This window comes from Pleurodeles waltl, chromosome 2_1 (assembly GCF_031143425.1).
Source record: "Pleurodeles waltl isolate 20211129_DDA chromosome 2_1, aPleWal1.hap1.20221129, whole genome shotgun sequence".
Lineage (NCBI taxonomy): Eukaryota > Metazoa > Chordata > Amphibia > Caudata > Salamandridae > Pleurodeles > Pleurodeles waltl.
The window spans coordinates 714,547,919-714,572,630 of NC_090438.1; the positions used below are offsets into that span (position 1 = coordinate 714,547,919).

General features: G+C 49.9%; 1 protein-coding gene across 3 annotated transcripts in view; it reads right to left on the reverse strand.

Moving 5' to 3' along the window:
* Nucleotides 1-24,712, reverse strand: part of SLC35B3 (solute carrier family 35 member B3) — a 292,399-nt gene that overhangs the window by 106,539 nt on the left and 161,148 nt on the right. For all 3 annotated transcript variants that reach the window (XM_069217185.1, XM_069217176.1, XM_069217194.1), the window contains 2 exons: nucleotides 21,616-21,770; nucleotides 20,807-20,914 (listed from right to left, as the gene is read on the reverse strand). In XM_069217185.1, coding sequence (XP_069073286.1) covers nucleotides 20,807-20,914; nucleotides 21,616-21,770 — 263 coding nt within the window. The remainder of the gene's footprint in view (nucleotides 1-20,806; nucleotides 20,915-21,615; nucleotides 21,771-24,712) is intronic.

A 24,712-nucleotide genomic window follows, 5' to 3' on the forward strand; every position in this document is an offset into this window, starting at 1 on the left:
TTGACTTCCATTGCGAACCCGACGCTTGTTCTAACACTGCACCCGGCCGCCCCCGCGCCGCTGAGGGTGAAATTTCTGTGTGGGCTTGTGTCCTCCCCGGTGCCCTACAAAACCCCCCTGGTCTGCCCTCCGAAGACGCGGGTACTTACCTGCAAGCAGACCGGAACCGGGGCACCCCCTTCTCTCCATTGAAGCCTATGCGTTTTGGGCACCACTTTGAACTCTGCACCTGACCGGCCCTGAGCTGCTGGTGTGGTAACTTTGGGGTTGCTCTGAACCCCCAACGGTGGGCTACCTTGGACCAAGAACTGAACCCTGTAAGTGTCTTACTTACCTGGTAAAACTAACAAAAACTTACCTCCCCCAGGAACTGTGAAAATTGCACTGTGTCCACTTTTGAAATAGCTATTTGTGAATAACTTGAAAAGTATACATGCAATTGAAATGATTCAAAGTTCCTAATGTACTTACCTGCAATACCTTTCCAATAAGATATTACATGTTAAATTTGAACCTGTGGTTCTTAAAATAAACTAAGAAAAGATATTTTTCTATAACAAAACCTATTGGCTGGATTTGTCTCTGAGTGTGTGTACCTCATTTATTGTCTATGTGTATGTACAACAAATGCTTAACACTACTCCTTGGATAAGCCTACTGCTCGACCACACTACCACAAAATAGAGCATTAGTATTATCTCTTTTTACCACTATTTTACCTCTAAGGGGAACCCTTGGACTCTGTGCATGCTATTCCTTACTTTGAAATAGCACATACAGAGCCAACTTCCTACACTGTGTGTGCAGTTTCCCTACCAATTCGACTTGGCATTTAAAAGTACTTGCCAAGCCTAAAACTCCACTTTTTATACATATAAGACACCCCTAAGGTATGCCCCCCTAGGTAACCCATGGGGCAGGGTGCTGTGTAGACAAAAGGCAGGACATGTACCTATGAAGTTTACATGTCCTGGTATGTAAAGCTCCCAAATTCGTTTTTACACTGCTGTGAGGCCTGCTCCCCTCTTAAGCGAACATTGGGGCTGTCCTCATATATTCTTTGAGTGGTAGCTGCTGATCTGAAAGGAGTAGGAAGGCCATATTTAGTATGGCCAGAATGGTGACATAAATCCTGCTGACTGGTGAAGTTGGATTTAATATTACTATTTTAGAAATGTCACTTTTAGAAAGTGAGCATTTCTCTGCACTTTAATCTTTCTGTGCCTTACAATCCACGTCTAGCTGGATTTAGTTGACAGCTCCTTGTGCATTCACTCAGACACACCCCAAACACAGGATACTCAGCCTCACTTGCATACATCTGCATTTTGAATGGGTCTTCCTGGGCTGGGAGGGTGGAGGGCCTGCTCTCACACAAAGGACTGCCACACCCCCTACTGGGACCCTGGCAGACACGATTGAACTGAAAGAGGACTTGGTGCACTTCTAAGCCACTCTTTGAAGTCTCCCCCACTTCAAAGGCACATTTGGGTTTTTAAACAAGGCCTCTGCCCCTTCCAACTCAGACACTTCCTGGAGAAGAAACTCGTAACCAGAACCTGCATCCTGCCAATTAGAACTGTCTGGCTGCCCAAAGGACTCACCTGATTGCTTTCTGTGAAGGACTGCTGCCTTGCTGTTGTCCTGCTGCCTTGCTGCTCCCTGGCTGTGGTGAAGAAGTGCTCTCCAAGGGTTTGGATAGAGCTTGCCTCCTGTTCCCTGAAGTCTCAGGACCAAAAAGATTTCTCTCTTGCAACTGGACTCCTTGTGTGGCTAAAATTAGACGCACAGATTGCTAAAACCGACACACAGCCTGCCCCGCGGTGCAAATTCAATGCACGCCAAACCGGAATGACGCAGCCTGACTTCGCAATGAGCAGTTCGACACGGCGCCTTCGTTGCGACCGGAACTTCGATGCACGGCCCACCGGACCGATGCACAGCTGGCCTGGGACGACGCAGCCCGACTTCCAGAGGGGAAATCGACGCAACGCCTGCCGTGCGGAAGAAACTTCCACGCAACGCCTACCAGAACGACACAGCGCTTGTGACTTCGCTCCACAAGCCCAGGATTCCACGCACAGACCCCGGGGCATCTGAAAACCCCGCAACCCAAAAAGGATCTACGACCGAGAGCCGGATATCGCCGCACAGTCGTCCCTGCGTGGAAACTAAATGACGCGTCACCGTGTGCGGGCCGAGAAATCGACGCACACCCCCTTTGTTTCCACGCTTCTCCTCCTTTGCGGCCCCTTGCGGAGATTTTTCACGCAAACCAGGTACTTTGTGCTAAAAAGAGACTTTGGCCCTCATTCTGACCCTGGCGGTCGGTGATAAAGCGGCGGCCAACCCGCCAACAGGCCGGCGGTCCAAAATATGCAATTCTGACCCTGGCGGGAACCGCCAACACAGCCCGCCGCATTAACACTCCGCCCGCCACGGCGGAACAAACAAACAGCGCGGCGGTCCCCGCCAACAGCCAGGCGGCAGACAATGTACCGCCCACCCTATCACGACCCACCAATCCGCCACCTTTTCCGGGGCGGGAGCACCGCCGATAAAAACACGGCGGAAACAGACTACGAACGGGAAAACGCTCACCTCCACATACACCACGCGAGATTCCGGCAGTATGGAACCCGAGTTGCAGGTCATCCCCGCACTCCTATACCTGCTCCTGTACCAGGAGCACGCCCGGCGGCGCGGAAGACATCGGTGAGTACTGCACCTACGACACAGGGGAGGGAAAAGATTACCGGCACACACCCACCCACCCACACCCACTACAACACACATCAATGCATTCCCACAGATCACTGTCACAACCCACAAACCCCCCCCTTCCGAAATAATGCAAAGACCAAAAGAAGAGATCTCAAACGGGCAGATATATTGAAAAATGGACAGCAGTAATCCAAATAAATAAATAAACTATGTACAAAATATATACAGCTACTAAATGTAGTCCAACCACTGTCCGTGGACCACAGGGGTCCTGAGCAAAGGGGCAAGGCCCAGTCCCACGACAAGAACTCCACGGAGAGAACACCGCAGGGGCATCACAAAGAAAAAAGGACAGGCACCTCAGGGGGAAGGGAAGGGGGGGCACCTCAGGCACTTGAGTACACGACGCCAGATCCACGAGGGGACTCCATGACCACTGGCCCATTCTGGGGAGAGCAAAGCCACAGTCCAAACAGTCCATACAGTGGGTGGCCTGCCCACTGGGCCATCCTGGGGAGAGCAAAGCCACAGTCCATACAGTCCATACAGTGGGTGGCCTGCCCACTGGGCCATCCTGGGGAGAGCAAAGCCACAGTCCAAACAGTCCATACAGTGGGTGGCCTGCCCACTGGGCCATCCTGGGGAGAGCAAAGCCACAGTCCAAACAGTCCATACAGTGGGTGGCCTGCCCACTGGGCCATCCTGGGGAGAGCAAAGCCACAGTCCAAACAGTCCATACAGTGGGTGGCCTGCCCACTGGGCCATCCTGGGGAGAGCAAAGCCACAGTCCAAACAGTCCCTAACAGACTCCACTGCCACTGGAGGAGGCATGTTGGCCAGAGGACATCCTGCAGCCCTGCCCGAGACAGATCCTGCCCTGCCACGTCTGTCAAAGGGCCAGCGGTTCCTGCCTGGAAGGGCCCAGTTCAGCGGTTCTTGCCTTGAAGGGCCCAGTTCAGCGGTTCTTGCCTTGAAGGGCCCAGTTCAGCGGTTCTTGCCTTGAAGGGCCCAGTTCAGCGGTTCTTGAGACGGCGGTCCCCAGCGGAGCGGTGCTGGAGACGGCGGGGCCCAGTTCAGCGGTTCTTGCCTTGAAGGGCCCAGTTCAGCGGTTCTTGCCTGAAGGGCCCAGTTCAGCGGCTCTTGCCTTGAAGGGCCCAGTTCAGCGGTCCTTGAGACGGCGGTCCCCAGCGGAGCGGTGCTGGAGACGGCGGGGCCCAGTTCAGCGGTTCTTGCCTTGAAGGGCCCAGTTCAGCGGTTCTTGCCTTGAAGGGCCCAGTTCAGCGGTTCTTGCCTTGAAGGGCCCAGTTCAGCGGTTCTTGCCTTGAAGGGCCCAGTTCAGCGGTTCTTGCCTTGAAGGGCCCAGTTCAGCGGTTCTTGAGACGGCGGTCCCCAGCGGAGCGGTGCTGGAGACGGCGGGGCCCAGTTCAGCGGTTCTTGCCTTGAAGGGCCCAGTTCAGCGGTTCTTGCCTTGAAGGGCCCAGTTCAGCGGTTCTTGCCTTGAAGGGCCCAGTTCAGCGGTTCTTGCCTTGAAGGGCCCAGTTCAGCTGTTCTTGCCTTGAAGGGCCCAGTTCAGCGGTTCTTGAGACGGCGGTCCCCAGCGGAGCGGTGCTGGAGACGGCGGGGCCCAGTTCAGCAGTTCTTGCCTTGAAGGGCCCAGTTCAGCGGTTCTTGCCTTGAAGGGCCCAGTTCAGCGGTTCTTGCCTTGAAGGGCCCAGTTCAGCGGTTCTTGAGACAGCGGTCCCCAGCGGAGCGGTGCTGGAGACGGCGGCCATTCTATGGCCAACTGCTCATTGCCTGGTGGTGCCCTCCTGGGCAGCGGGGATGGTGCTCCTTCAATGCCCACCTGGGCTGTGGGTGGTGGGGCCCTCCTGGCCAGCTGGGCTGGGTCCTCCCTGGGCAGCGGCTATGGGGGTGGTGGGCTCTCCCGGGGCAGCTGTGCCGGTTCCTCCCGGGGCAGCGGCTATGGGGGTTGCGGGCTCCTCCTGGGCAGCTGTGACGGGTCCTCCATGGGCAGCAGGCCTGCTGCCTGACTTCTCCGCCTTGCTGCCCTTGCCCTCCTTAGTCGGGAGTCTGTGGCCCTTTCCTCCCTTTGGAGCTGTGGCTGTTGACGGTGACTGGCTAGTGTCTTGGGGGGATATCGAATCCGGGCTCCGGCGGCGGCCCTTCCGCCTTCTGCTCCTCTTCCCAGGGGGTGGGCTGGCTGTCCCCTTGCTGCTGGGCGAAGATCCAGACCTGCGGGCTGGTGGGCTCCAATACCCCTGCAGGGGGCTGCAGGGCTGGTGGTGGCTGAGGTGCTCTTTTTACCCCGACGAGAAGGAGGGGGGGGCTCAGGGTCAGGAAAGAAGGTAGCAGTAGAGAGATAGATTTTCTTGGGACAATGGAGAGTGGTAGGTACAGTGGGTATGGGAGTGGAGGGAGAGGATGTGGTTGTAGGCGAGACAAGTTTGCTGTCTTTGGGTGCAGGTGCAGGAGCGGGAGGCTGTCGTGAGGTGGATGGCTGTTGGGTGGGTGGGTGGCTGCGTTTGTGTGGTGTGGAAGAGGGGGTGACAGACACAGTGGGAGAGGACACAGGGGACGTGTAAATGGCAGTGGGGGTGGTGACTGCACGTGTGCGGACTGGAGTGGAGGGTATGCTGGTGATGGAAACACTGGCTGATGGTGAGGTGAATGAAGGTGTGAGTGTAGACGTCACAGGGAGGGAGGAGGGAGACGAGGAGGTGGGGGTCACAGAGGTGGTAGTGACTGTTGGCATGTCTGCATCGGAATGTTGCTTGTGTGAATGTCTGCGTGATCTGTGGTGCTTATGTTTGGATGAGCTGCTCTTGGGTGTTGAGGTGTGTGCAGGCTTGTCTGATGGTGTGGGTGGGACAGGCAGAGGAACAGGAGACTGGGAGGAGGGAGTTAGTAGAGGGAGGCAGGAGACAGGGACAATGGCTGCCGTCAGTGCTGAGGCCAGAGCCTGGAACGATCGCTGATGGGCAGCCTGACCCGAATGAATGCCCTCCAGGTACGCATTGCTGCGATGAACCTCCCTCTCCACCCCCTGGATGGCATTCAAAAGGGTAGTCTGCCCAACAATGAGCGTACGGAGGAGGTCAATGACCTCCTCACTGAGGGCAGCGGGGGTAACAGGGGCAGGGCCTGAGGTGCCTGGGGCGAAGGAGATGCACGGCTTCCTGGCAGAGCGGGCACGGGGCGAACGCTGAGGGGCTGCTGGGAGGGCGGAGATGGTGCGCTGGGTGGCGGCTGTACCTGTAATGGCGGGGGCACGGATGGTGCCACCCCCGCAAGGGAGCTCCCTTCCGAGGACGTGTCCGTGTCGCTGCAGGGTCCAGTCGTCCACGTTGTGGAGCTCCCCTCGCCCTCCGTCTCACTGGTCCAGTCAGACTCTGTGGCATGGCCCTCCTGGGCCATGTGAGATGCAGCTCCCTCCTGCCCCGATGCCACTTCTCCTCCGCCTGATGATGCTGATGCACACAAGCACAGAAAGACAAACAAAAAGGGGGGGGAGGGAGAGAGAAAAAAAGAGATTTTGAGTACATGGATCACCAGTACAGTTAGCGGACATGACAGACACAGATGCCCCCTGCACTAAGTTGCGCACTTGGGGTCCGCTACGCATTCCGTGGAACATGCCCTACACGCCTAGAGTTGACAACTGCACCCATGGATGACACGGCCCAGGGATGGCTGTACTGACACACTACTGAGGGTGGTGGCTGGGGACACAGGGGCTTACGGGGGTGCCCAGCCTACAGATATCGCCCTGGCCTAGGGGGACCCACAGCCCTCCTCCCCCACCCAGACACCTCCACTGCGCGACAACAGAGTAGATAATGCTTGTACTCACCCCCTTGTGTCTGCTGTGCTGCCCTCACGCGCCCATCCAAATCAGGGTAGGCCACCGCCAGGATCCGGAACATCAGGGGGGTCAGTTGACGGCAGGCACCCCGCCTACGTTGGGAGGCCATCCCCAGCAGAGACTCGGCGGTCTTCTTGGTCCCGCGGCGGATGTCCTCCCACCTCTTGCGGCAGTGGGTGCCCCGTCGATGGTGGACCCCAGGGTCCGGACTTCCTTGGCGATGGCACGCCAAATCCCGATCTTCTCATGGGCGCGGACCTATGTGACACGTACAGGGAGGGAGAAATACCACGTTCAAGATTGTCTGCATTTTCGTTGCCAGTGGCCCAACGCCCCCCATCCCCGCCAGGCCCCCCGCCAGGCCCAACATGCCCCCCATCCCCGCCAGGCCCCCCGCCAGGACCAACATGCCCCCCATCCCCGCCAGGCCCCCCGCCAGGCCCCCCGCCAGGCCCCCCGCCAGGCCCAACATGCCCCCCGCCAGGCCCCCCGCCAGGCCCCCCGCCAGCCCCAACATGCCCCCCATCCCCGCCAGGCCCCCCGCCAGGCCCCCAAGCCAGCCAGTGGCCCCAAATCCATATTGAATTAAACTCACTTGTTGGTCTGGAGGACCGTAGAGTAGCGCATACTGGGGGAGGACCCCATCCACAAGTTTCTCCAACTCCTCTCCAGTGAAGGCAGGGGCCCTTTCCCCAGTCGCAGCAGCCATTGTCCCTTCCAGACCGAGGTCACAGCAACACTTGCAGTATAGGTCCTCTCCTGTGAAAGTTCAAGTCGCAAGTGAATAAGTAGATAGAAAATGGCGGTCACGCCCGCGGCGGTGCGTACCGCGGCGGTGCGTACCGCCACCGCCGGCGCCCTTCGCCATTGGCTCCTGAAACCCATAGGCTTCAATGTTAACCAATGCGGCTTCGCGCCGCAGTCTTCGACCGCCGACCGCCGCGGTGTGCCACGCCAGCGCATTGACCTCACATCCCATTGTCACACTTCACAGGTCAGGCAGCCGCCATTTCGGGGGTCCACATGGCTCAATTTCAACTGCGTCACACAGGCCTAGGCCTTGCATAGCCACTCAGACACGCCATTCACTGCATAGAGAATCGTTTACTGTGCAAGCTGTGAGTACGTACCTGTGGGTTGCTTGACTCTGTGCTCCATGTTGTCCTTCCTAGGCACCGTCCGCTGGGTTTGGCGAGGAGACGGATGAATCCTCGCGTGTACCGACCGCTGGTGGACCTGTCGACAATGGAAGAACGCCACATTATCCTGACCTACCGGCTTGACCGTGCCACTATACATGAACTGTGTGCCCAGCTGGAGCCCGACCTGATGTCCCCCATCTGCCAACCCACAGGGATTCCCCCTCTGGTGCAGGTCCTGTCAGTACTCCATTTCCTGGCAAGTGGGTCATTTCAGACAACAGTGGGAATTGCTTCTGGGATGTCTCAGCCCATGTTTTCGAAGGTGTTATCCAGAGTGTTGTCTGCCCTGATGAAATACGTAAGGAGCTACATCATTTTCCCTGAGGTGGGCGAATTGGCTACAGTGAAGGGTGATTTCTACGCCCTTGGACATATTCCCAACGTCATTGGTGCCATTGATGGGACCCATGTGGCTTTGGTTCCCCCAAGAGACAGGGAGCAGGTGTACAGGAACAGAAAAAGTTACCATTCCATGAACATCCAGGTGGTGTGTTTGGCTGACCAGTACATCTCGCATGTAAATGCCAAATTCCCAGGGTCAGTGCATGACGCCTACATCCTGAGGAATAGCAGCATCCCTTACGTGATGGAACAGCTAGAGAGACACCGTGTATGGCTATTGGGGGACTCTGGGTACCCCAACCTGTCGTGGCTACTGACCCCAGTAAGGAATCCCCGGACCAGGGCAGAGGAACGGTACAATGAGGCCCATGGGCGTACTAGGAGGGTGATCGAACGCACCTTTGGCCTCCTAAAGGCCAGGTTTCGGTGCCTGCATATGACAGGTGGATCCCTAATGTACTCACCTAAGAAGGTGTGTCACATCATCGTGGCCTGCTGCATGCTTCACAACCTGGCTTTGCGCCGCCAGGTGCCTTTCCTGCAGGAGGATGGTCGAGACGGTGGTGTTGTGGCAGCTGTGGAACCTGTGGAGAGTGACGATGAGGAAGACGACGGGGCTGAAACAGACAACAGGGACAGAATCATTGAACAGTACTTCCAATAGGACACAGGTAACAATTCAAACATAATTTAGTAAATGTGAACTACTCTCCTGCATCTCTGCTGCCTGTCTATTTGCCCCAGTGTATGATGACTGAGTTGTGGCTTTTCCCTCCCTATTTCAGATCTGGGGTCCCCACTACGAGTCCTGTGCTTCGTTTCCCCATGGACTACAGCTTTGTGGCAGCTGTTTGTTGACTTCACTATGTACAAGGACATATTTGCACTGTCATGTCAATTACAATATTTTGAAATCACAGCCAGACTCCAGATAGTTTTGTGCAAAATAGGTGTTTATTTCAGTGCTCAAAATGGGATGGGTGGTTTCAAGTGGGTGGGGGCTATGGTGAAGGAATGTCCATGGCAGAGTCCAGAGTAACAGTCACACAGGTGCATTGTCCAGAGGCCTGTGGAGAGATGGAGCATGGGCAGTTCAAGGATGGACAGGATGACAATGTGGGACAGTGGGATGACATCAGGTGGTATCCTTTGCTGGCGGGGGTCTTGACATCCTACTCTGTCTTCTTGCGAGATCTCAGGGCCCTCTTGCGGGGTGGTTCTTCTCCTGCAGGAGGTGGGGGTCTGGTGGGCTGCTGTTGTGCGGGGGCCTCCTGTCCACTAGCGCCGGCGGAGGTGGTTGGCTGTTCTTGGTCCAGGCTAGTGGCAGGGGCCCTTTGTTGTTGTTGAGTGTCCGTCCTGGTGTTGATGAGGTCCTGCAGCAGCCCTACCATGGTAACCAGGGTGGAGGTGAGGGCTCTGATGTCCTCCCTGTACCCCCGATAGTGTTCCTCCTGCAGTACCTGGATCTCCTGGAACCGGGCCAGTACCGTCGCCATCGTCTCCTGGGAGCGGTTGTATGCTCCCATGATGGTGGTGAGGGCCTCGTGGAGAGTGGGTTCCCTGGGCCCGTCCCCCCCCTGTCGCACAGCTGCCCTCCGAGTTGCCCTGTTTCCCTGGGCCTCTGCCCCCTGGCCGGTGTGCCCACTACCACTGCCCCCAGGTCCCTGTTGTTGTTGGGGTGGTGGGTTATCCTGGGTGCCCTGTAGTGGTAGACACACCGCAGATTGACGCGCCCTGGAGACAGAGGCATGGGCCCGCTGGGTGGGAGCTGTGCTGGTGTTCCCAGAGGGGTTTGGGACTGTAGTGGCCTGTGCCTGTGTGAGGGGAACCGACTGTCCAGCGGTCCCCGATGGTCCGGGCTGGTCATCAGTGTCCAGGTCGACAGAGCTGCTGTCATCGCTGACGGCCTCTTGGGTGGGGGGTGTGGAGAATTCTGGGCCCTCCGTGGCGGTGTGTTGACGGTCGGGTCCTGCAGGGGTATAGAGGTATGGTTATAGTTTCAATGTGTGGCATATGGGTGTATCTGTGGGTTCCCGTGTCCCCAAGTGCTGGCATTCGTGTGTGGGGGCTTTGGTGAGGGTGGCTTGTGGGGGGGATGTGTATATGCATTGGGCATGCTTTGGTGATGGGTGTCCATGCTTAGTGGACGCATGCAGGCCTAGGTTTTGGGATGTGTGGGTTGTGATGGTGAGACATTGGCAGGGAATAGGTGTGCTGGGGGTGGGGGTGAGGATGGTGGTGGGGGTGAGGATGGTGGTGGGGGTGAGGGTGGGGTTCGAGGATGGGGGTGAGGGTTGGGGTATGATTTGGCATGCAGGTGGGGGGGAAGCAGTAGTGAAGCTTCAACTTACCAGTATCCATTCCTCCGCCGACTCCTGCGAGGCCGTGAGGATGCAGGATGTTCAAGACTTCCTCCTCCCATGTTGTAAATTGTGGGGGTTGAGGTGGGGGACCTCCACCAGTCTTCTGCACGGCGATGTTGTGCCTGGATACCATGGAACGCACCTTCCCCCGTAGGTCGTTCCATCGCTTCCTGATGTCTTCCCGATTTCTGGGGTGCTGTCCCACAGCATTGACCCTGTCGACAATCCTCTGCCATAGCTCCGTCCTCCGGGCAATGCTGGTGTATTGGACCTGTGTGCCGAAGAGCTGGGGCTCTACCCGAACGATTTCCTCCACCATGACCCTGAGTTCTTCGTCTGAGAAGCGGGGCTGTCTTTGGGGTGCCATGGAGTGGTGTGTATGATGTGTGGGGTGGAGTATGTGTAGTTAAGTGTGTTGAGTGTGGTGGTGTGTGTTGTTTTGTGTGTGGATATTGTGTGGGTGATGGTGTAGTGTGCCTCTGTGTGATGGTATTCTGTGATCGCTGATGTGTCTCTCAGTGCTTCTTTCAGAATTTTTTGTCGTAGGGGTTTGTGGGTGATGTGGGTGTGTGTTTTATATTGTATTGTGTGTGTGGGAGTGGTGTGTGTATGTGTATCAGGTGTGTGGAATTCAAATCGGCCAATGTGGCTGAGTTTTGTTCGTTTGTGTGTATTCTGACCGCGGCGGTGTGTACCGCCAATGGAAAACCGCGTTTGAAAGACCGCCGCGTGGATTCGTGGGTCGTAATGGCATGGGCGTATTTCTGTTGGCGTGACGGTGGAGGTTTGGTCACCTCCACTTTTCCGCCGACCGCTGGTCTGGCGGTCTGTTGTGGCTGTCGGATTTTCGGAGGTTTGGCTGCTGCGGGTCAGAATGACCGTGGCGGGTTACCGCGACCGCTGCGGAATTATGGAGGATTTCTGACCGGCGGTAGGCGCCTTTTACCGCCGAGGTCAGAATGACCACCTTTGTTTGCTTTAAAAAGACTTAAGACACTTTAAACCACTTTTCAGTGATATCTCTACATTTACTTATTACATCTTTGATCGTTTTGACCTGCAAATATCCAGATAAATATTATATATTTTTCTAAACACTGTGTGGTGTATGTTTGTGGTGCTATATTGTGTTATTGTATGATTTATTGCACAAATACTTTACACATTGCCTTCTAAGTTAAGCCTGACTGCTCAGTGCCAAACTACCAGAGGGTGGGCACAGGATAAGTTGGATTGTGTGTGACTTACCCTGACTAGAGTGAGGGTCCTTGCTTGGACAGGGGGTAAGCTGACTGCCAACCAAAGATCCCATTTCTAACATTGGCCAACTGCCTGTTGGTCTCGATGGAGACATACTTGTCCTGCCTTTCCTTTGTGATGGATGTGCTGTATTTGTGTGATTTGGTTTCTGTGTGTTCTGTGAATGTGATGTGATAGTATTGTGGCATGTGTGGTTTACCTGTGTATTATACTTGGTGTGATGTGTTGTGATGGTGTTGTGTGGCATTGTGTGGTTGTTGTGTGTGCGTGCATGTGTGTGGTGATAGATCTGTCATGTGCATTGTGTGGACGTGGTGTGACATGACAAGTATGGCAGTGTTGTGGTATTGATTAGTTGTGTGTGGTTGTTACATGTTGCCGTCAGTATATGTTTTCATGTGGATGAGTGCAGTGTTCTTCCTTGCCAATGCATTTGTGTGTTTGCAGTAGTGATGTTGTGCGAGTCTGTGGTGTTGTGTATATTCGTGTTAGATAATGGGGGTGATGTGTGTGTGCGCGGGGTGGTGTGTGGATGGCACGTGAATGCTGACCGTGGTGTGTGCAGTTGTCAAGCACTATTGAAAGGAGAGCTTTCAAATGCAAATGAAATGCAGAACCACAGTTTGGGTGTGCGTATGTTGGTGTGTATGTTTTGGTACGGGTGCTTGTTTGCGTGTGTGTGGCCGTCACTAGCCGTCCCGGATGTGTGTGATGTGTGGGTGTGTACTAATGCCTTTCCCTCCAGGTTTGTGCTAGGTGGGTGTACTTATGGTTGTTGTCTTTGTCACTGATGCTGGTTCTGGAGTCGTTTTGCGATCAGGAGCAGTGGGAAGACTTCAAGTTCAGGTTCCATGGCGGCTCTGGATGTGTCTGTGTTCCTGAAGGCGAGTGTCTCCTTCTATACTGTTCGTTTCCGCCAGGGTTTTGGGTGCGGTCCGACCACCCCGGGAATACTGGCAGTGTGCAACCTCGTAATATGCTTGGCGGTAACATGGTCCCCACCGGACTGGAGATGCTTGCCACCGGCCGCTGTGGTCTGTCCGCACTAGAGGTGTACTGGCTGTGTTCTGTTGGTAACACCGTAATGGTCATGGTTGCGGGGCGACTGCCACCTCCACCACGGCGGTCCTCAGACCGCCATACTCGTAATAAGGGTCTCAATATGTCCACAATTCCACCAGACTTGTCAGGCATCTTACAACAGTCAAATATGGCTAATGAAATTATAGGAGCCATAGACAATCTGAAAGAGGGTACGAGTCAGATGTGTCCTGCATCCTCGCAGTTTGATACATTTATTTTCCCCCAATATGATGTATGTATAGAGTAGGTGCAAATTTCAGAACAAGCCACAGATAGATAAGGAGATTACCTGCACAACAACTAGGCATCTGATATGCCTGGGGTATCAAAGTGGAATGAAAAAATATCAAAAATGAGTGTTAAAGTCAGTACAACTAAATCGTCAAGCACTATTGAAAGGAGAGCTTTCACATGCAAACGAAATGCAGAACCACAACCTGAAATTAAGAGAATGGCACATCCACTGAAAAGAGTCACATTTGGCAAGGTGATGGACCGTTTTATCAGTTGCATTATTTAAGGGACACTCAAATACTACGTGTTAATTAAGGGTCAGGCTGACTTTTCTACATGTACGTGTGATCCTTTGAGCTTTAGGGTTTAATACTATCCTAAGTAATTTGTTTAGAAGAAATCTGATTCAACCAAAGTTGAAAAAGTACAATTTCCTGATTATCCAAAGAACAGATACTCCAGTTTTCTGTGGACATAAAATCAAAGTTAACTAAGCATTCAAAGGCATTAGCTGCTTGGTCAAAGTTCAAGATGTCTATTCCAACAAGGTATTTAGGGCCACATGTACAAAGCATTTTTCTAGTTGCAAACGGGCCAATTCACAGAATTGTCCAATTTGTGACTAGAAAAATGCATTTTGGGATGTACAAAGCCCAATTTGCTATTTGGTAACTTGTTACAGAATCGCAATTTGGGTTTTGAGATTCAGTATCAGGAAGGGGCATTTTGAGGGCGTCCCTTCCTAATACAGAATCTTAAAGGTATTTACAAATGTTTTGTGACCAAAATGCAGTCGCACAACATTCACCATTTACCTTTGGTTGTAACCTATTCACAAATGGGAAGGGGTCCCCTATACCTCCTCGAATACTTTTAGTTATATTCAATGAGATACATATACTTTGACCCAACAGCATTCTTATCTGCCGAAGGAAATATCCTAATATTAGCATAGAGTGACAAATGGAGAAGAAGTTTGAGGAAGCATGAAAATGAACATCAAAAACAGGCAAAGGAGGCAAAGGAAGGAAAAGATTGTGTATGACAGAAGTGAATGTACATGAAATTCTACTTTATTTGTATTTGCATAGTGCACAATCACTCTGAGTCCTGCTGATTGCACACAGTATCCATGAGAGAGAAGGAAATGGAAACCAAAATCCTACTTCTGCTAAACATTATGCCATTAAAGAAATGTAAATTAATGTAATTACACTGACTTAATGTGGTTTAGAGATTAGTGTTAAAACAACATATATTTAAAACTTTCAGGATTAAAGAACAAGGGAATTACCTTTAGTAATGCCTTACCTGATAGAGACGATATCTAGCTGCAGATTCCTTAACTTTGATTTTTAACCAGGCGTCAGACTGGATCCAAAAGATTTTTCGTGAGCAGTACCCCTGCAAGCTGGTAGGTGACTTCGATCAGCTCTGCATCCGTCAATGGCATCGCCTATGCTGCAAATGAGGTCACAGATCCTATGTAGGTGCCACCTAGGGGCACCGACGTCAGAGCCATGAATACACTGATGACTGGTGTGTCAAAACCTGTAAGTGAAGTCCTTGCGCCTATAAATCTGTTCCCAGAGCAGGGAGAATGGGTGGGTCGGTAAGGAATATGCAGCTAGATATAGTTTTTAGCAAATAAGGCATTGCTGAAGGTAAGTAACTTGCTTGCTCATCTGACAGACTCGTAGCTGTAGATTTCATACCTTTTAATAAATACTCAAGCACTGCTATCCCTGGAGGTGGGTCTGCAAACCAATTTCAAACACAGTAGTCCTGCAGGACGGAGCTGGCGAAGTGCCCATCCCTATGGACCCGATTGTCCATGTAGTAGTGCTTACTAAATGTGTGCCGCTTGAGAGATGTCTAGGACCAGAACTCGATGTGCTAATGCAGTGGTCGCATCTTTAGCTCCGGTAGAATGAGCTCACAAGCACTCAGGAGGTTGCTTTTTGGCCAGTGCCTAGCCGATCTTGATGCAGAGCACAGCCCACCGAGAGGTGGTTCCATTCTCCAGCGCATGACCTTTCTTTGCACCCACATACCCAATGAAAAGTTGGTCGTCCACCGGCACTCTATTGTACAACAAAGGTAGAATGACAATGCTCTTTTTGGGTCCAGACGGTGGTGTCTCTCCTCTTCCTTAGAAGGATGTGGGGTACGTAAAAAGTAGGTAGGGTGATTGATTGGCCTACATGAAAAGATGTGACCACTTTTAGCAAAAAAGAGGCCCCAGTGCGAAGCACCACTTTGTCAGGATAGATCGAGAGGTAGAGTGGCTTAGATGATAAGGCCTGCAGCTCACTCACTCTGGGGGAAAGCTGTTTTCAATGTGAAAAGCCTGAGGTGGCCGTTTTAAGGAGGCTCGAAAGGAGTGCACATCAAAAACGTCAGAACCAAATTAAGATCCCATTGGGGCGTAATGAATGGGGAAGGAGGGAAGAGATGAGTAAGACAATAGAAGAATGAAATAAAGAGGGTTCATTAGGCAACTGCAAAAAGGCAGAAAGGGCATAAATAGCCTTTAAGAGTGCCCAGAGCAGAGCCCTGCTGGGCAAGGGAAAGAATGAACAGCAGAACCTCAGAAAGAGGGGCAGAAGGGGGAATCAACAGACTTGTCTGTGAACTATGTCATAAATTTCTTCTAATGACAGCCGTATATCATTTGGCAGAGGGATGCCTGGCTGCCAAGATGACATTACAGACTTCAGGAGGAAGGTCAATTGCTGTCGCTCAATCTCCAGGCAAGAAGGCAGGGAGTGGACAGGTTTTCTGTGAAGAACTCTCCCCTACTGTTGCGACCGAAGATCTTCCAGAAGGGGCAGTCTGATTGGAGGATCAACGGACATTCCCATCAGCTCGGGATACCTGACCCTCCATGCCCAGTCTGGGGCCACAAGAATTACTTGGACCCGGTTGTTCCTTATCTTCTTGAGAACTCTGGGCAAAGGTGGTATGAGCAGAAAGGTGTATAGGAGGTGTGAATTCCACTTGTGACGAAAAACGTCTTTGAGAGAGAGCAGACTTGGAAACTTCAATGTGATAAACTGAAGGCATTGTGCACTCTTGGCAGAGGCAAACAGGTCTAACTAAGGTTCTCACCACTGCTGAAAGAGACTTTGCGCCACTTCTGGGTGAAGACTCCTTTTGTGACCTGCTAGGCATTTGTCGCTGAGTTCATCTTCTCTGGTGTTCAGAGAGCCCGCCAGATATTAAACCACCAGGGATATGCCCTGCTGTTCCAGCCATGTCTAGAGGCACAGAGCCTCTTGACAAAACTTCCACGACCCCACCCCACCCCACCCTGTTTGTTGCCGTTCCACATGGCGGTGGTGGTGTCCATGAACAGCTGCACAATCTGTCCGCTGATCAGAGGGGGGGATTAAAGGTTTTCAATGCCAGTCGCTTGCTTGGAGCTCCAGCAAGTTGATGTGGAGTCCCGCTTCCACCGGAGATCAGACTCCTCTGATCTCCACCTCTCCCAGATGGCCGCCTCATCCCAGGAGTGACGCATCTGTCACTACTGTCAGATCTGGTTGGGGAAGGAAGAGGGATCTGCCACTGACCCAGTTGCAGTTCATTAATCACCACTACAGATCATTTGAAGTTCCCTTCAAGATCTGGACCATGTCAGAGATATTCCCCTGATGCTGCGCCCACTGGAAAGGCAGGTCCCACTGCAGAGCCCGCATATGTCATCTGGCATGTGTCACCAGCAGGATGCAGGAGGCCATGAGTCCCAACAGTCTCAGAGTCAGTCTCACCGAAATCCAGGATGGAGGCTGAAACATCGGTATCGTGGCCTGACCATAGCCTGAATATCCTGGACTCACCGCTCGGGAGGATAAGCCTGAAACTGTTCTGTGTCCCGAACAGCTCGGATGAAAGTGAGCGTCTGAGAGGGAGTCAGGTGGGATGATTATAGTGAACCCCAGTGAATGCAGGAGATTCACCTTCAACACCCAGTTGTGGAGACAGGGGAAGACTGACACCGCTGATCTTTAAGATGAGCTGCAGCTACCACCAACACCTTGGTGAACACCTGAGGGGCGCTGGTAAGGCCAAAGGGAAGCACAGTGAATTGAAAGTGCTCGAGGCCTAACCTGCCTGAACCTCAAATAACGCCTGTAGGCAGGCAAGAAAGGGATATGGAACCAAGCGTCCTACACATCCAAGGCTACCATCCAATCTCTTGGGCCCAGGGCAGGCAAAACTGAACCAATGTGAGGATTTTTAACTTCTTTATTGAGGATCTGTAGTTTTAGAATAGGGCAAAGACTGTTGCCTTTTTGGGGAACCAGAGAGCAGCGGGAATAACAAACACAGCTTACTTTTAACACTGGAAGTCTCTCTATGGCTCGCTAAGAAGATCCTCCATCATTGGGTTGGGTCATAAGAAGGTGGCATGGAGGGATGAATAGTCTTGAAGGGGAGGGAGCAGCCCCATTGGACGATCTGCAAAACCCACCTATCTAAGGTAATGAACTGCTAGTGGGGCAGGTGATAGCGAATCCTGCTGTCAACTGGGTGTGCATGTTGGTATAGAGGCAGACTAGGAAAGTTTAGAGGCTGCTGAAGGGGATGGAGGGGTGGAGTGGACTGCTCAGACCACTGGCCAACTAACCCATGAGGTCAGTGGGTCCTACGCCCTCGTCCACACAGAGGATGGGCAGCATGCGTGGCACAGTGGCTGGACTGGAATTGGCTTGGTTGGAAGCCCCTTCCGCAGCCCCGAAAAGCAGTTGGGAGTGGGGAGGATACTGGGAGGGCGAGTCCCAAGGACCTGACTGTAGCCCAAAAATCTTTGAAAAGCTTGAGCCCCGAATCGGCCCTGTATACCAAGTGACGGTTGCCATTGAAGGGCATGTCTATAAGGCAAGCTTGGACATCCCCCAAAAAGTCAGACATCCTCAGACAGGTGAGGCTCCTCAAGCCCAATATTGTTGAAACTGCTCTGCCTAGCGAGTCAGTAGTGTCTAGTCTGCAATGAATTGACAACTTTGCAGCGTCCCTCCTATCGGTAACAGCCGTAGAGAGTACAGCCCAGACCACCTCCAGAACCTGTGGCAGTACTTGCGCAACTCTGTCCCACACAGTGTGGCAATAATAGCCCAGAAGGCAAGCAGTCTTTATGATCTGGAATGCTAAGCAGCTGGAAGAAAACCTCTTCTTTCCAAATTAGTCCAGCCTCTTGGATTCCATATATGGGGGAGTGGTAGGGCATGCGCCTTGAACCACCAAGCTCTCAGTGGTGGGGTGTTGCATGAGGAAGGTTCGGTTCCCAGGTGTGGGGTGCTGGCCGTAGGCAATCTTCCTATTACAGGAGCCCCTGTGCTGGGGTTGGGCCAGGCACCCAAAATGATGTCTGTGAGGGCATCTCTGAACAGGAGAAGGGATTTGGATGTGGAAGCTCCCGGATGCAGCCCCTCTATCAAGAGATTAGTGTTGACTACCACCGAGGATAGCTGAAGGTCTAGGACCTCAGCCACACTCCTCAAAACGACTTCATAAGAGGCTCCTTCTACCGTAGCCAAGGTAGGGGGAGAAAGCATACCAGTATCTAGAGATGTGTCCAGTCCACTGGCTTCACCCAAATCCTAACGCAAGTCCATGTCCTCCTCATAAGGCTGGTATTCTAAAGGGTCCAGCAATCCCTCCCAGTCTTCCCCAAGGCCTAGCCCAGGAGAATAGGGCTTAGAATGTGATCTAAGTGGCAAAGCTCCTGCTGGCGTCGGAGTCGGGTGACGCCCATCCGACTCCATGTTGGAGTGGGGGATGGCCATGCTGTTGGGCGCTGGGAGCGTCAGCATCTGGACAGGCGCTGGAGAAGGTCGAGGTGGTATGACCTGCACCAGTCCGGATCCAGGACTGGATCGCTGGGAGCCCATTGGCACACAGACTGAAGCTGGGGTTGCTCTGGCTCCTAGAAACTCGGGGAGGCGCGGAGTCGGCCCAGGTGTAGGCCTAGAATGGCTGTGCTCCCTTGTCGCATCTTCTTGGTTGCCCTGAAGACCTGGAGTGATATGACGACGACTTGGAACTCTGCTACCGATCCTGGTATCTTCCTCTTCCTCTCTGCCAGGACCTTGACCTGTGGGGAGCTGAGTGCCAGGCTGCTATCAGCTTTAGGGACCGCTCCCTCAAAGCATTCAGATGCACGGGCCGACACTCTGAGCACAACTTTGCTCCAGACACCACAAGCAGATGAAGTACAGATCCCGTCACCGATAACGCCTGATGACAAGATCTGCAGGGCTTAAAACCCATCTTACATGACAACATCTCGACAGACCAGGATGTATACACCTCAAAAAAGTTTGACAAAAAGTCAAAAAAGGCCAGTCAAAAAACGACTGGGGGGGGGGGGGTAGCTCTCTTGGATCAGCGCTGGCTGGTGCGGAAAGAAAGAACGGATGTCGGTATGCCTGGGTGTTACCTATTTAGGAACAGCAACATAATTTCTGGCATGGACGATGCCAATGACCGAAACAGAGCCAATCGACGCCACCTTCCAGCGTGCAGGGGTATTGCTCACAAAAATTCTTCTGGATCCAGTCTCACGCCAGGGGAGAATTCAAAGGTAAGGAATCTGCTGCTAGAATTCTCTATCAGATATAAAACTGAGATTAGAGCCATTGTGGTGTCTCACAACATAGATTCAGGTGTACAGCAACTGTCACCTACGCAAGGGGCGACAATTCAAATATGATGGGTAATGAACAAGGCTGAGCCAATTGATAACACTGAATGGAGAGTTCTATTGAATGAAACACACAGACCTGATCAAAGAGCCAACATCAAGATTAAAACAAGAGAGTCAGGTGATTTTTGGGACTTTAATAAAAATTGAAAAGATTCAACATGATGGCTAAATACATATTTGCAAAATAACAATTAAGACAAATAGTAGTGCAACAGCCTAAATAACTAAGTCCTAAATAGAGATATTAGGAGTGGGCAATAAAGCTGAAATTTAAAATTTATATCAACAATGGTTTATGTTAGTGGAGAAGAATATTAAACTAATGAAGATTAATTGCACACTTTTGTCTTATTGAAACTACTGAGGATTGTGTATTGAAAACTGTATGGGTTCCACTTCATTCAGAATGATGGTACAAAGGAGTATGCTTGTAGAACATTTGTATTTAGTTACAAGATTGATAAATGTTTAACTTTTAACATAATTGAAGAAAGGAGCAGCCTCTTGAAACATCTTGAAATAATGTTGTTGCTTTGCTAATCTTGAAATTAACATTGTTGCTTTGCTAAATGGTTAATTTATGTACAAATATACCTACAGTTTACAATTGCCTTATCATTCAATGTAATCCAATGATTAAGTAAAGTTGAATAAGGGCCTCACAAGTGAATACTGCTTATACTGAATATCCAAGAGCTCTCATTTGAATAAACAAAATCGTTCAAGGCATTTACCTTGTCAATTTGGAGTACTTTTGGAAGAGTGGAGGAAGGAAAATTCACCAGTTTCACAGAGTATTAACATAGTACTCCTGATTAAGAACAAAATATGAAGCTGTGCATAGACTTCTCAAATCCTTTTTAAAGTTTACTCACCGTTTCTTTGCAATGACCACCACAATAATTGATAATGAACATACAGTGATAAGATGCAAATCATATTCACACAGACTCAAATGTGACTATCTGAAAATAAACCAGGGCTTAGCCTCAACCAAATAAGCTCTCTTAATATGCTACTTTACCTGTCATGTTGAAATTTGGTGCTACCTTGCTGTCAGCCAAAGTGAACCATATGAGACCAAGACTCATACACATTGCTGCTGACACATCTGCTACATTGTAACGCTTTCCTGTAACAGAACAATACAGATAATATTAATTAAATACTGTTTCTGGAGAACCAGTGTCTTTGGAAAGATAACGCAATAATGAAAAGCATTTACAATGCAACGGGTTTCGCATTTGCTTGAGTTAGAGCTATTAGCGTTGTAAACTCCTAACTGGACATTTCGGTCCACTAGGTATTTTGGATTAAACAGTGGTCTTTAGTCTTTCAAAATCAGTGCAAAACAAAGAAGAAAACCAGGGGATAGACTTACACAAAATGGGTGCCTCTTAGGAACAACTGATATTAATTTTTCGGACCCCTAGGGCCAGGGACCAGTCAGCTTACGCTAAAAAAAAGAAAAAAACTATAGGGGAACCTTCAGGAGTGTAATGCATTTAATACAATGCCCATTTTGCACCTTAGGTTTTGGAAAAGAAATGATAAAGACTAAAAAAAATTGATAAAAGGTCTTGGAATCAATGCATTTTTCCCACGGGATAGGACAAAGTAAAATATACACCCTTCTTTCAGCACATACAATACCCCAACTATTTCTCCTTTTTGAAATGATCAGGTGTTGAATGATAACAAGCTTTTAATTTACAGACCTGGTAAGAACGGTCTTTTTGTCACAACCCCACAAGATCGAAAACGAAGTATAACTATAACAATAATCTGGGATAAGCATATAAATCATTCATGTTCACTAATGATATTAGATACCTTGTATAAAGATTCCTCCTATCATCACAGGAATCAGTTTGCAGCATTTGAATATGACTTGTGTAGGATAATTCAAGTATCCTAATGACGTGTTTGATAATCCCATTGTCCCAACTGTTAGAACTGCTATTATCATGTAGGTTTTTGCTGGTATTCTGTAAAATGAAAAATAATTATAAGCAATCCCACTTGAATAAATTAAATCTGTTTTATTAATTTACTTCTTTCAAAACATTTCGAATTTAGAGATTACTAAATGTATCAAAGAGATCGCAGTGGAGACCTTTGACAAGAGTACAGTTAGCACTGAATAATCCAACAGAAAGAATTTCATAACAAAGCAGAAATTCAAGATGAGATCTATCTATCCAGGAAGTATGGTCATCCAACACTTTGTTGCTATAACTACGAGCGTTTAGATTTGCACATTTCCAATAACTATTATGTAAATAAGCAAGTTTGCTCATTATACATGGATCAAAAACTCTTGGTGCATCTTTGAAACGCAATACCAAAACTCATTAATACAAGTGTCAAATACTGACAATGCAGATTGGTTTAAATAAAGTTAAACTGATGTCATCTATATCTCTATCAATACTGTGCTGGAGTCACAAAGGAAGTTTGCAATTCTGCATGCAAGGCGTACAACCTTACATGGGTGCACATTTTACACTTTTTGCAATTAAAAAAATCTTTCTATGTTATGACTGGAAAAGTACACCAATAACAGTTTTCCAAACGTATATTTGGATATATAAAAATAGATATATAGCAAAGTACTGTAGTTGCATTCATATAGCACTTACTACCACAACAAGGGCTTGGAGCACTTCATTAATCATAGCATGCTACTCCAGGACTCATAGAAAGTGAATAAGTTTTTTTTTGTTGTTAATGAGTTCACTCTTGTGTTCTCAAAAGAACCCTTCTATGCATTACTATGGTATATTTGAGGTGGAGTTAGAGGGAGTTTGGCTGCTATAGAGGTGGACATGTGAGTCTTTGGTGGATTGCATAGGTAAGGCAGATGTTGATTAGGTGATTGATAGAGCGCAGGCAAGTGAGTACAGCTTCTACAGGGAGTGCAGAATTATTAGGCAAGTTGTATTTTTGAGGATTAATTTTATTATTGAACAACAACCATGTTCTCAATGAACCCAAAAAACTCATTAATATCAAAGCTGAATATTTTTGGAAGTAGTTTTTAGTTTGTTTTTAGTTTTAGCTATGTTAGGGGGATATCTGTGTGTGCAGGTGACTATTACTGTGCATAATTATTAGGCAACTTAACAAAAAAAAAATATATACCCATTTCAATTATTTATTATTACCAGTGAAACCAATATAACATCTCAACATTCACAAATATACATTTCTGACATTCAAAAACAAAACAAAAACAAATCAGTGACCAATATAGCCACCTTTCTTTGCAAGGACACTCAAAAGCCTGCCATCCATGGATTCTGTCAGTGTTTTGATCTGTTCACCATCAACATTGCGTGCAGCAGCAACCACAGCCTCCCAGACACTGTTCATAGAGGTGTACTGTTTTCCCTCCTTGTAAATCTCACGTTTGATGATGGACCACAGGTTCTCAATGGGGTTCAGATCAGGTGAACAAGGAGGCCATGTCATTAGATTTCCTTCTTTTATACCCTTTCTTGCTAGCCACGCTGTGGAGTACTTGGACGCGTGTGATGGAGCATTGTCCTGCATGAAAATCATGTTTTTCTTGAAGGATGCAGACTTCTTCCTGTACCACTGCTTGAAGAAGGTGTCTTCCAGGAACTGGCAGTAGGACTGGGAGTTGAGCTTGACTCCATCCTCAACCCGAAAAGGCCCCACAAGCTCATCTTTGATGATACCAGCCCAAACCAGTACTCCACCTCCACCTTGCTGGCGTCTGAGTCGGACTGGAGCTCTCTGCCCTTTACCAATCCAGCCACGGGCCCATCCATCTGGCCCATCAAGACTCACTCTCATTTCATCAGTCCATAAAACCTTAGAAAAATCAGTCTTGAGATATTTCTTGGCCCAGTCTTGACGTTTCAGCTTGTGTGTCTTGTTCAGTGGTGGTCGTCTTTCAGCCTTTCTTACCTTGGCCATGTCTCTGAGTATTGCACACCTTGTGCTTTTGGGCACTCCAGTGATGTTGCAGCTCTGAAATATGGCCAAACTGGTGGCAAGTGGCATCGTGGCAGCTGCACGCTTGACTTTTCTCAGTTCATGGGCAGTTATTTTGCGCCTTGGTTTTTCCACACGCTTCTTGCGACCCTGTTGACTATTTTGAATGAAACGCTTGATTGTTCGATGATCACGCTTCAGAAGCTTTGCAATTTTAAGAGTGCTGCATCCCTCTGCAAGATATCTCACTATTTTTGACTTTTCTGAGCCTGTCAAGTCCTTCTTTTGACCCATTTTGCCAAAGGAAAGGAAGTTGCCTAATAATTATGCACACCTGATATAGGGTGTTGATGTCATTAGACCACACCCCTTCTCATTACAGAGATGCACATCACCTAATATGCTTAATTGGTAGTAGGCTTTCGAGCCTATACAGCTTGGAGTAAGACAACATGCATAAAGAGGATGATGTGGTCAAAATACTCATTTGCCTAATAATTCTGCACTCCCTGTATAGGAAAGATATTATAGATTTTTTGTGAAATATTACGAAAATTAAGCACAATCAGGTGAAATTTTAAGAAATTCACACACCGGTATTTCACATGAAAAATGAATGTGAGGGCATACCCTTGTGTTTAAAACAATACGTAATAACAAAAGGAGGCTGGTTCGAGTAGAAGATGTCTCCTGCACACTGTTTTCTATTAAAACCACTGTTCAGCAGGCCAAAATGTTGTGATTTTTTTCAAAATGTAAGAATTAACAAAACGCAACATTAGTGACTTTCGCAGCCATAAACAAAATTGTGCACACGCCTAGTTAACAGTAGAGACAGACCCCAGTGTGACAAAAAGAGGTGAAGAGTCTTAGAAAGCCTGATATCCATAAAAATACACGCTCAGGTAGGTCCTTTCACAGGGCAGAGGGTCAGTTTTTTTTCTCGGGGTAGCTGGTCCAACAGAAC